The 13,907-nt window shown below is 35.5% G+C and overlaps 1 protein-coding gene across 1 annotated transcript in view; it reads right to left on the bottom strand.

Moving 5' to 3' along the window:
* Window positions 1–6,288, bottom strand: part of LOC126234290 (transmembrane protein 18) — a 47,682-nt gene extending 41,394 nt beyond the window's left edge. The window contains exons 1-2 of the mRNA XM_049942977.1: window positions 6,174–6,288; window positions 4,711–4,828 (exon numbers count right to left, since the gene is read on the bottom strand). Coding sequence (XP_049798934.1) covers window positions 4,711–4,828; window positions 6,174–6,236 — 181 coding nt within the window. The 5' untranslated portion in view covers window positions 6,237–6,288. The remainder of the gene's footprint in view (window positions 1–4,710; window positions 4,829–6,173) is intronic.
* Between the last annotated feature and the right edge of the window lie 7,619 nt (window positions 6,289–13,907).

The raw sequence follows: 13,907 nt of genomic DNA, 5'->3' as shown, positions 1-13,907 counted from the left end.
CAGCAAACTAACTTGCAAATATGGCTACATGTTGAACATTTATAAGTTCGTTATTATTATCATCAAATACAAAGATGTGTGTCAGTAACACTTACCCACCACATTCTACACATTACGCTAAGAAATTCTTCTCCAGAGTAGGAGTTGTCAAGAAGAAACTTTTTTCAGTTTGTTTTCGAATTTTACTCTGCTGTCTGTCAGGTATTGTATATCACAGAGTCAGTGACCAAAAATTTTAGCTGTGACATTGTGTACCCCTTTTTGTGCTAAAGACAATTTTAATGTGGAGTAATGAATGCCATCTTTTTCTTCTAGTACTGTAATTATGTACTTCATTGTTCCTTTTGAACTGCAATAAATTATTTACAACAAGCTTCATGAAGGAATAAATATACAGTGAAGCAACAGTCAGAATGCCGAACTCCATAAACAGATGTCTACAACATGATCATGAGTAAGCACCACATATTATTCCTGCAGCACAGTTTTGAGCAATGAGTACTTTCTTTCTTCAAGATGAGTTACCATAAGACATTATTCTATACAACGTTATTCAATGCAAATATGTAAAGTATTTCAACTTACTGATTTGTCTCTCACTAAGATTTGTGATACCAAGTGCAAATGTGGCTGAACTAAGTTGTATAGGAATTCCAAAATATGTTTTCCAGTTTAAATTCTCATCAATAAGGACACCTAAGAATTTTGAAGATTCCACTCTATTATTTCCTCACCATGTGTTGTAAATGTAACTGATGTATTAGCCTGTGTGTGCAGAACTGAATGCGCAATGTGTATTGGAAAAAAAAAGTAGTTGTATCCGATGGCAAGAACAAATGAAGATTCTGTAGTAGTTGCACACTACAAAAACTACTTAAAATTACCAAGAAAAGTTACTAAAAAATCAAAGAATGTGAACATTATGTCCGAAATCAGTAATTACAAAAACATACTTAGGCTATATGGGATGTAGTAAAACGAGAGATGAGACAACAAGCCACAGAACAGGATAACATCACTATTAATTTAAATGGCTACAAATGATTAGTCACAGGCAGCAGATACGTTTAGCAATTATTATGTAAGCATAGTAGAAAAAATACGGACAAACAATTCAAGAGGAAAATGAAAAAGAGTACATTGAACAAGCAATTTACATAAAATTCAATCATATGGATGTCTCACCCAATTCTCCTGCTGAAAATTATATATCCCATCACAAATAAAAGGTCATTTGCATTTCATGGAGTTTCCTACAGAACATAGTACTACAGATATGTTCACATATCATAAGCACTGCTTTTCTGAAATACGAAATCCATCAATAACTCAGCAAATTTTTTTCAGAGAGATTATAATGTGCCATTGTTTAATTCCTCTATAAGAAAGGTAGTACGAGAGATGTCGATAACCACTGACCCATGTAACGACTGACATTTTCCAAAATTTTTGAGAAGGTCAAGTATTCTAGAACAGTATCCCACTTGAGCAACAATACCATCCTCGGTAAATCACTGTTTGGATTTCAGAAGAGTTGCTCAATTGAGAAAGCTATTTACCCATTCACTCGCCATATTTTACAAACAACATACAACAAAATAGCAGCCGCTGTTATTTTCTGTGATCTAAGGCATTTAAATGTGAATCACAATATTCTCCTAGATAAACTGAAGTTTTATGGAATTGATGGTATATCAAACCAATGGATAATGTCATATTTAACTAAAAAAATGGAAAGAGTTATACTCAGTAATTCAAGCAACGTAACCAGGAGAGATTCTTCTAACTGGGAAGAAATCACTTATGGGGGTTCCACAAGCCTCGATCTTAGGTTCACTATTGTTTCTTGTTTATTTAAATGATCTTCTGTCTAACATACAACAAGCAGAAAAATGTTCAAATGTGTGTGAAATCATATGGGACTTAACTGCTAAGGTCATCAGTTCCTAAGCTTACACACTACTTTATCTAAATTATCCTAAGGACAAACACACACACCCATGCCTGGGGGAGGACTCGAACCCCTGCCGGGATCAGCCGCACAGTCCATGACTGCAGCGCCTTAGACCGCTCGGCTAATCCCGCGCGGTGACGGTTCTAGATAGAGAAAAGAAAGAGCGGAAACTTGATGCCTTGGAAGAACTTGAGATCTTTAGACATATGGTCAGTAATGATGTCTTCATCTTAGACCGACAACAAGCAGAATTAGTTCTTTTGTGGATGACACTGATACTGTAATAAAACATGTATACAGCAGCAAAGAAATGGTAAATAATGTTGTTATTATTGAGTAGTCTTCTGTGAATGGTTTCTCTAAATTTCAAAATGACAACATATTTGGTTCTGCACATCTAGATGTATGACACCATGGTAAGTGAAGACTGGAGGAGGGAAAAATAGAACTCCTGCAACAAGTTAGTGCAGCCACATTTGCACTTAGAATCATTGCAAATATTGGGGACAGACAAACCAGTAGGCTGACATACTTCATATATTTTCATTCAATAATGTCACATGGAACAATATTCTGAGATAACTCAACTTGAAAAATGAAAGTGTTCATTTATCAAAAATGTCCACTAAGAGTAAAGTGGTGCTCACCCAACATCATCTTGTAGACATCTGTTAAAAGAGCTGGGTGCTTTGACTAATGCTTCACAATATATTTGTTCCCTCATGAAGTTTGCTGTAAATAGTCCACCGCAGTTCAAAAAGGGCAATGATGTACATGTAATAGCAATACCGAAAGAAAAAATGACACTCATTACTCCCCATTAACGTTGTCTTTGGGGAAAAAAAAAAGTGTTCAAAATGCTGTCACCAAAATTTTTGATTACTTACCCAACGATATAAAACATCTGAAAGATATAAGAACTTCTACTTTTGTAAAGTGTAAAAGATGATAGGGAGGAATAACTCATAACAATAACAAAAAAATGTAAATGATTAGCATGTAGCCATATTTACATATAAATGTGTAATGTAAATGTAAAATCACTCTCTTTACATCATTATCATTTATCATATAAATCAACATGAAGCTAACATACATGGGAATTGTCCTTACAACCCATCCATCAATTCCGCAATCCTCTTGGAGACAGTCTCTGCTAGCCCCTGTTCCATACCAACTTCCACCACTGTCAACATGTCCTCCCACTTCACTCAACACTTATAACCTCAACACCACAGATTGCCTCCTTTTCCTGCTCTATTTTTTCCACCCGGTCCACCCCTTCACATGACTGGGCACCACTGGAAACTATAATTGCCTATTGCAGAGTGAGTTCACTGGTGTCACATTCTTATTACGTTCACTTGATGTCGTTTCCTCCCCACTATCAGATACCCATCGTTCCAATTGCCATAACCCTCCACATCTCCTCTCTCCCTTCATGCAATCCATCAAATACAACTCAGTCAAGCTGCAAGTTAGCTCTGGAGAAGTGTGCCTATAACTCAATCAATGCTTCATTCAATACCCACTATACAGAGTATTCTTACCTTCACTTGTTCCCATCAAATATTGTATTCCTGTTAAAGAAAGAAACTAATTTAATTTTACTTAGAAGGATACATAACATCCAACTCTAAAGGGACTCCTGTTAGTTCATTACCTAATGTTTTTCATGAGTCTCTGAGAAATAAAATAGGCCATACTTGTTACAGACCAAGATCTCTCAAAGAATTTGCATGCACTGAAGGAAACCTATGCATAAAACATAGCAGGCTTTAAGCTACTCACTCAGAATGCCTAACAAACAGTAGATGTAAATTAACGTATCAATTTCTTTTTCTTCGGTTTGTGAAAATCATTTGACACTGTACCACTTCGTTGACTGATATCCCAGATACAATCATCGGTTTGTGAAAATCATTTGACACTGTACCACTTCGTTGACTGATATCCCAGATACAATCATACAGTGCATCTCTGCAATGTACATGATTGGATGAAAGAAATTTTGATTAGTAGATTCCAGTAGGCCTATATTATAGTGAACAATGAATCCCGAACAGGAATGAAAGTAGCACTGGATGTGCCCCAAAGAAGTATAATCAGTCCACTGATGTTTTCAACACACAAAACCAATTATTCATATATGATTAGCAGTAGTCTCAAATTGTTTAGCAAATAGTACACTTCATGAATATGCATTTCATTCTTACTTATTCTGGTATATTAATAGTTAACCAACATAAAATAAGGAGCCTGTAGATTTCTATGTGCATTCTCATAGGCCTACCTCTAATATTATTACTTTGGTCGCTTGTGTGGCATAAATCATGTTCATATTAACTCTTTTCTTTTATGAGAATGACAGCTTAGAGAGCATTCAAAATCAATCAGATTTTTACAGCCCAGCCAAATATGAAAAACCAACCGCACAATGATCATTAGTAAAAATCATTTTGGACAATCATCCATGAAGATTTAATGGAATTTGATGCTTTCTAATGTCAATACCAAATTTGAACAGACAATACTATTGTATCAGAATATTGTCTATTGCAACTGGTATCTTCCTCAAAGTCAGTACAGCCATAGAATACATTCTAAAAAAAAAAGTGTCTTCTGTTTATTTGTATGTATTGAGAAAGAAAAACTGTAGCATAGACTTGGGGCACTGTAAACATTTTAATAAGAAAAAAAAGAAAGAAATACAGTTTTAGTAATTTACAATAAAAATTAACTACAATGACACTTACAAAGGATTAAAAACAGCAATACTTGAAAGTTGCTGTGGTTTCGTGTAGTTAAAGCTGCCACTGTTATTGCTACATGGAAGACAATTAGACCGACAAGCCAAGGATCCCACCAATCAATCTGAAATCATTAAAAACAAATATTTTTCTTAGCTTCTCTTTCAACAAAATGTACAGCAGTGTACACACAGACAAGTCAGTATGATGGTTCCAGTGCATGTACGACATCTCTAAACTACTGCTTTGTCTTCTGTATATCTGATTATATTTCAAAATTACAGCAAGTCTGAGAACACTAGCAGTGATGGCCTTCATCCAAATTGCACATACTCTCTCTCCACATAAAACATTAACAACAGTTTCAATTATATGTAATGTCCGTAAGGGGTATAATCTGGGAACAACGAGTCTTATACTGATTGGCCTATATCAGATACCTTACAAGAAGGTCGCAAAGTTTGTCACTAACATGTCATCAAACAAGCATTAAGTAATCCTCACGTAACAAACAAATGGTCAGAAAAATTATTACAAGTTTCTACAATTGTTCAAATACTTCTTAATTATGTGTTTATACCACGGCCTGCGTACTTAGTCCACTTGCTAACAATTCTGACCTATGACATGGGAAACACATGGGCGTGTCCAGTACATACAACTGTCATCGTGTTTATACAATGTGACGCCAGTGATAATTCCCGCCTACATTCCATACCTTCAAATTGACGCATAAGTACGGCTCTGACGTAGCTACAACTAGTAAAACACGTTTTATTGAATCATCACAGTGCAACCAAACTTCTACTCGGCGAGAAAAATCTGAGTCACAACAAACAAGTCTTAACATATGGTATACTATTTCTACTATCGGTTAGAAAGTGACATACAGCTGACGAATCCATCTATCACTACAAATCAAGGGCCGATGTGTGCAACACCAAGTTGCATAAAGAATATCGTCATCAGCTCAAAGTAATAATGTTGTCTGGAACATTTATTTAATTTCATTTTGTTTAGATGTATTGGTTAATATCGACTGGTAATTTACGACTATTTGAAGTAGCAGGTTTTTATAGTGTTTTCAGATTAGTTCATACTAGTAATAAAAATAGTACAACGAATGTATCCCGAAACAATCAGACTGCAAATGTGTTAACATCGGTACATGCATCAGTAGTTTGCTGAGCAAGGGACAATGTTTTACCAAGCGCAAACGTCAAAGGCGGTTTCCAGAGAATCATATCTATTATAACAGGCAGTTTAAATGAGCTCAATAATGTAATGTGTACATCGAATGAGACTGAACTTAAATATTTCCCATGCATTAAGGGCAGTAACATATGCAGATGAAAATAAGGAATATATATTCATATTTCGCGTGGTTACATGTTATTAACATAAACATTTTGTTCTCAGAACGGCTGTTTAAATAACAGTATGAATGGTAAATCTGAGAAGCAACTAACACTTAGAAGAAAAGCTAAAACACCATCAATGTCATTAACAGCAATAAATTGCGGATCACCCATGTTTACATGTTACAACAACTTGTATTCTTGGCAACCAGCGATACCATTAATACTGCGGACGAACTCATAAACCAAAGACCTAACATCACTAATTATCGTTTGGAAAAGAATTCGCCCATGAACAAACACAACCACTTTCTTATTTCATGAATTTCTACATTTTTTTGGTGTAGTTTCATCATCATAAATTGATTCCTTTCTTTTATTAATAGCACGTACTATTGTTCATGTAATCTGCAGTGCAGCTGTTATTTTAGCATAGTTTGTCATCGGCAATTTTTGTAATTCCCAGTTTGCCATGATTCTAGAAAGTGAACTCGCAAATATACACTTTATCATTGTTTATGAAACATTCAACTGTTGAATGAGCTGAAGAAAGTGTGTGACTTTGGGAACAAGGGAATCTTGACATGGAATCCACAGACATGTCTGTGATAAAATAATAGAGCATAAAAATCTATGGTTGAGCATTGGGAAGCTCAGAACGAGAATTCTGTCAGCAAAATCTGTTGCAGTTCAAGTCACGTGATTTTGGGATAGTTCGTTTCAGCCCGTATAGCGCTTAGCGTATTTTGAGTGATATTTCCTTGCTGGTACAGATACATCATCTTCATAAATACCTTGGAACTTTGTATACGTCTTTTACAGACATCTCACCAGTCTGATATCTGGAACCGAAATTAGCTTAAAGACGCGAAAAGCAATGGTACTGCGCTTTTTCGCCAAAGTATCATAGCTCAAATGGCTCTGAGCACTATGGGACTCAACTGCTGAGGTCATTAGTCCCCTAGAACTTAGAACTAGTTAAACCTAACTAACCTAAGGACATCACAAACATCCATGCCCGAGGCAGGATTCGAACCTGCGACCGTAGCGGTCTTGCGGTTCCAGACTGCAGCGCCTTTAACCGCACGGCCACTTCGGCCGGCTATCATAGCTCAGATTCCACTTTATTTACACGTTTTTCGGTGACGGGGAAAGACGTGACTGCCACCAATTTTTTTTTTACTTTTTCTATTGCTCTTATCCGTATTCTGGAATCTTAATTCTATTTAATTAAACTACAGTGGCACTGTATAAGGCACCATGTGGTAGTGTGCCCACTTTTTTCAATAAATTAACAGAAGTCTCAAGTACTAAAGTCAACATAATTCTGTGTGGGGACATTAACATCAACACTAATATCACAAATGAATCCAGCAGCATCCTCATAAATATCCTTCAAAGTTTTGGAATGTCCCTATTGGTCAATAGTGCAATTGCATCTGTAATTGACCATGTGGCCACATATATTGACGGGGAAAAATGTGCTGTAGCTTTAAAAGATCTTGGACTATCAGACCATCTCTGTCAAATAACAACAATAAAAAAGGCATCAACACATTCCCTAAACTACAAGCCTACGAACGACATCTATCAGAAATCAAAATAAAAGATTTTTTAAAAGAACTAGCAAAACAAAGCTGGGATGAAGTGTATGTGAATATGAAATTCTCTGAATTCTCCACATTATTTAAATTGAACTTTGAAAAGGCATTTCCAAAAGAATACATGTCTGTATCAACAGCTCACAAAAACAGATGGATAACAGCAGGTATTAAGAAGTCCTCCCAAACACTTACACACCTCAGTTCCACGAAAAAGAGTCGCAATGATCCAGAATTCTTAAATTTCTATCATAGATACAAAAAGATCTATAGGAAGGTGCTGATTGCCGCAAAAGTCATTTAATGACAAAATAATATATAATGCAGAGGATAAAAGCAAAGCAGTCTGGGATGTTATAAAAAAGAAAATGGGGAGAGGCAAACAGACTCAGAATAACATACTGCTAAGGGGGGGGGGGAAGGGATCAAGTAATAAATGATCCACAGCACTTAGCGAACTATGTAAACAAGCATTTTTCAAGTATTGCAGAGAAGTTACAGCAAAAATTCCCCAAAACAAGTATAAAACCTGTAAATAATGTTGCACTAAATACAGTGATGTTACTTCCAACCACAGAGAATGAAGTCAATAAAATTGTTCAAAGACTAATTAAATAAAATGTCAGTAGGCTTAGATGAAGTACCAATGTATGTACTGAAACAATGCATAGAGATTATACAAGGCCCCTTAACAAATTTAATAAATGAACCCTTCACATCAGGGACATTTCCAGAGCAGTTAAAACAGGCAAGAATTATACCTTTGCTTAAGAAAAGTAATGCAGAAGACATAGGAAATTACAGGTCCATTACCCTGCTGTCACCATTCTCAAAAATAATAGAAGCCATTATGAAAGACAGATTAATGAATTACCTGAATAAATACAATGTTTTAAGCGAATCACAGTTTGGTTTCCGAAGTGGCAAAAATACGGAGTCAGCCGTAGTAGAATTAAAAGTTGTATTTGATGATCTCGGTACAGATGAATGTGTCACAGACATATTTTAGGATCTTTCTAAGGCCTTTGATACAGTTGTTGTTGTTGTGGTCTTCAGTCCTGAGACTGGTTTGATGCAGCTCTCCATGCTACTCTATCCTGTGCAAGCTTCTTCATCTCTGAGTACCTACTGCAACCTACATCCTTCTGAATCTGCTTAGTGTATTCATCTCTTGGTCTCCCTCTACGATTTTTACCCTCCACACTGCCCTCCAATACTAAATTGGTGATCCCTTGATGCCTCAGAACATGCCCTAACAACCGATCTCTTCTTCTGGTCAAGTTGTGCCACAAACTCCTCTTCTCCCCAATTCTATTCAATACCTCCTCATTAGTTATGTGATCTACCCATCTAATCTTCAGCGTTCTTCTGTAGCACCACATTTCGAAAGCTTCTATTCTCTGCTTGTCCAAACTATTTATTGTCCATGTTTCACTTCCATACATGGCTACTCTCCATACAAATACTTTCAGAAACGACTTCCTGACATTTAAACCTATACTCGATGTAAACAAATTTCTCTTCTTCAGAAACGCTTTTCTTGCCATTGGCAGTCCACATTTTATATCCTCTCTACTACGACCATCATCAGTTATTTTGCTCCCTAAATAGCAAAACTCCTTTACTACTTTAAGTGTCAAACAGCAACAAAAAAAGAAAAGCTGGGTGACTGGAGAAGTAATCCATGCCAGAAATAATCTGAGAATGTATTATGACCTCTCCAAACAAAAAAATACTGAGGCCTACAACACACTGTATAAAATAAAAAAGAAAGAGTACTGTAGTTTTATCAGAGAAACTAAAGCATCATTCATCACGATGTCTATAGATAAGGGAAAGAAGTACTCAAAAGGTTTGTGGTCGTTCATTAATGAAGAGAGAGGAAAAGTAACAAATCGGGCAGAGGACATCTGCCCACTGATGAGCGGAAAAAGCAACGCAAACCCTCTCGAAGTAGCCAATACTTTTAACAGACATTATATTTCTGTAGCAGATGAATTAATAAGTCAAAATAAAACAAATGCAGTAAGTAAATTGTTAAACCCCCCACATACAAATCATACTATGGTTTTCACACCTACAACAGATGCAGAAGTGTCAAACCTAATAAAACAACTTAAAATTAAACATTCATCTGGCTTGGATGGTGTCACATCACATCTCATAAAGGAATGCAGGGAATGTATATTAAAACCATTGACACACATGCTGAATGCTGCGATAGAAGAAGGTATATTTCCAGATTCACTGAAAGTAAGTAAAGTGAAGCCAATATTTAAGAAAGGGAACAGGGATGAATTAGGAAGTTACAGGCCAATATCATTGATCTCAACATTTGCTAAAATCTATGAAATGATAATAAAGAATAGAATTGTAAGTTTTATAACTAAGTACAGTATACTGCATTCATCACAACATGGTTTCAGAGAAGGGAAGTCAACAAAAACAGCATCAACAGATATAATTGAGCACATTCTTAATTTACTTGACAGGCAACAAAAGACTTGTGGGATTTTTATGGACCTATCTAAGGCATTTGATTGTGTGAACCACTCAAAATTAATGATGAAATTATATCAGTATGGAATTAGAGGAAAATGCTATGACATACTTAAATCATACATTACAAATAGGAAACAATGCACAGAAATCAGACATACTAGTGGGGGAAATATAACAAACTACAGATCAGAATTACAAACAGTTAAACACGGTGTGCTGCAAGGGTCTGTGCTTGGGCCAATACTACTTATACTCTACGTAAATGACTTCCCTAGCTATATAAGTCAGAAACTTATAATGTATGCTGATGACACAACAATCATTTGCACAGCTGACACAAAAGAGGAGCTTGAGGAGAAAGCACTCCTGACTATTGAAAATGCAAATAAATATTTAACACAAAACAACCTGTTTATGAATCAGTCTAAAACAATGAATGTAGTATTTCAGACCAAGCATAGTGAAAATTATAATATAAATGTTAATATAAATGGAAAGACTATTAAAGAAGTAATCAGCACAAATTTTCTAGGAACTATAATAGACAAACATTTGGCATGGGGGGAGCACATAGATGCACTGTGTAAAAAGATAAACAAACAGATCTTCATCATGCATAAAACAGCTAAGACAGTGGATAATAAAGTCCTCAGATCAATGTATTATGGACTTGTCTTCCCACATTTGTCTTATTCAGTTCATATATGGGGAAATGCACAAGCTGGCTACCTAAAAAGAATATTCACAATTCAGAAAAGGGCAGTGAGATGCATTGCAAAAATACCACCAAGGCAGACCTGTAGGCAAGCTTTTGTACACTATAATATTATGACAGTATATTCACTGTACATATACCAAAGCATAATGGCAGTAAGGTCAAATGATAAACACCTCCTAAATAAAGATGTACACAAACACGGTACAAGAGGAAATGAAAATTACTACATGATAAACAGAAATCTAAAACTGGCTATGACTGCCCCAGAAGAAGCAGGCAAAAGGTTTTTTAATAAACTCCCCAAAATCATTAAAAAAGAAACAGATCTAAAATGTTTTAAAAATCATTTGAAATTATATCTCACAGAGAAATGTATATACAGTTTGAGTGAATACTAAGATGGTGTTGAAATACATCATTACTGAAATGTACCTTTAAAATTATCATTTCTGTATGTTGTTTGGATTTGTGTGTACATATAATGTGAAACATGTAAAACCTTTGTATGATTATGGACTATTTCTGTTTAATTATTTGTTTCATTTATATATAATGAAATCAAGTTTAATGTTAATAGGCTATTGTATGACACACCCAATACTCTCAGCTGGATTTTCAGCTGGAGTCCATGGGCAAAGAATAAATAAATAAATAAATAAATAAATAAATAATCTAATTCCCTCAGCATCACCCGACTTAATTCGACTACATTCCATTGTCCTCGTTTTGCTTTTGTTGATGTTCATCTTATACCCTACTTTCAAAACACAGTGCATTCTGTTCAACTGCTCTTCCAAGTCCTTTGCTGTCTCTGAGAGAACTACAATGTCATCAGCAAACTTCAAAGTTTTTATTTCTTCTCCTTGGATTTTTATACCTACTCCAAACTTTTCTTTTGTTTCCTTTACTGCTTGCTCAATATACAGATAGAATAACATCGGGGAGAGGCTACAGCCCTGTCTCACTCCCTTCACAAACCACTGCTTCCCTTTCATGTCTCTCGACTCTTATAACTGCCATCTGGTTTCTGTACAAATTGTAAATAGCCTTTCGCTCCCTGTATTTTATTCCTGCCACCTTCAGAATTTGAAAGAGAGTATTCCAGTCAACATTGTCAAAAGCTTTCTCTATGTCTACAAATGCTAGAAACGTATGTTTGCCTTTCCTTAATCTTTATTCTAAGATAAGTATTAGGGTCAGTATTGCCTCACGTGTTCCAACATTTCTATGAAATCCAAACTGATCTCCCCCGAGGTCGGCTTCTACCAGTTTTTCCATTCGTTTGTAAAGAATTCGCATTAGTATTTTGCAGCTGTGACTTATTAGACTGGTAGTTCAGTAGTTTTCACATCTGTCAACACCTGCTTTCTTTGATGTTGGAATTATTATATTCTTCTTGAAGTCTGAGGGAGTTTCGCCTTTCTCATACATCTTGCTCACCAGATGGTAGAGTTTTGTCAGGACTGGCTCTGTCAAGGCTCAGTTAACTACAAGGTTCTGTTAAATAAATTAGAAGCATTAGGAATAAGACGGGTAGCTAATGACTGGATGACTGGTTTCAATCATACCTAGCAGATATGGTACAAAGAGTAGAGATAACACATATTTCAAATAGATCTAAACATTTAGTAGAACACTTATCAGAATCAAAATATGTTAATATAGGGGTTCTGCAAGGTAGCATATTAGGACCAATACTATTCCTGATATACATCAATGACTTTCCCAGTACTGTTACTCATGGTGAAAAAATTCTCTTCGCTGATGACAGCAATATTATAGTCACTGAGAAAACTAGAGAACTTCTTGCTGAGAAAGCAAATGAAACTCTCAAGGAAGTTTATGATTGGTCAATAAGCAATAAAGTGACATTGAACATAAAGAAAACGAATGCCATGAATTTCAGTTTGAAGAGGAAAAATGGAAATGTTAAATTAAATGTAGATGGTAGCTCTATAGACTGTGTAACAAATGCAAAATTTCTAGAAATGAATATTGATTCCCAGTTGAAGTGGCATGAACACGCAAAGGTACTTGTAAACAGAATGTCATCAGCATGTTACGCCCTTAGAATCCTATCATCAATGTGTAACATGTAGTGTCTTTTAGTTACATAGTATTCATATGTACACTCAATTCTTAGCTATGGCATTCTTTTTTGGAGAACAAAAGCAAAAAATGTGAACACAATTTTCAAACTCCAGAAAACAGCCATAAGAATAATAACCACAAATAGTAGTCGAGCTGACTGTAAAGATCTATTCAAAACACTGAGGGTTTTAACTTCTCTGTGTGAATACATTTACCAGTCAGTTGCACACATCAAATATAACATTGGTAACTACTGCACAAACAGCTCTGTCCATGACCATGGAACAAGAGCTAGACTCAACTTACATCTACCAAGAAAAAATAAAAACTCAAAACAGTGTTTTCTACCAAGGAATAAAACTGTACAATAAATTACCAAAAGTGATTAAAGAAATTGCAAAAATACACCTATTTAAAAAGGCAGCTAAAAAGTACCTGTTATGCAACACATTTTATACATTGAAGGATTACTTAGACAAAACAGAATACGGGACCAGTTAAAAAAGGTTAAATAAATAAATAATAATAACGATTATAAAACATCCAACATTCCACATAATACCTCCACACTATGTTTTTACCTTCATTTTTTTTTTTTTTTTTAGAAAAACGTACCCCCAAGCTATGCATAGCACAATACTAACACCTCTTCCTCTTTCTGAGCTCAACATCTCACCCAATATAGAGGGATGCTGACTCAGTTTTTCAGGATAGCAAATAGTAAGTTGCGGTACAGCAAATGGCCCAGAGACCACCAGTGTGTGTGTGTGTGTGTGTGTGTGTGTGTGTGTGTGTGTGTGTGAGTGAGTGAAGTGTAATGAAACAATGTGTGATAGTGTGTGTAGTGACTTGTAGTGAGATATGAGTGAACAGTGAGGCATTTCATTATCTAATAAGTTATTTGTAAAAAAAAAGTATTTTATACCAGGAGTA

This window comes from Schistocerca nitens, chromosome 2 (genome assembly GCF_023898315.1).
Source record: "Schistocerca nitens isolate TAMUIC-IGC-003100 chromosome 2, iqSchNite1.1, whole genome shotgun sequence".
Taxonomy (NCBI): Eukaryota; Metazoa; Arthropoda; class Insecta; order Orthoptera; family Acrididae; genus Schistocerca; species Schistocerca nitens.
The sequence above is the reverse complement of the archived record's forward strand: the minus strand, read 5'-3'. Positions and strand labels throughout refer to the sequence as shown.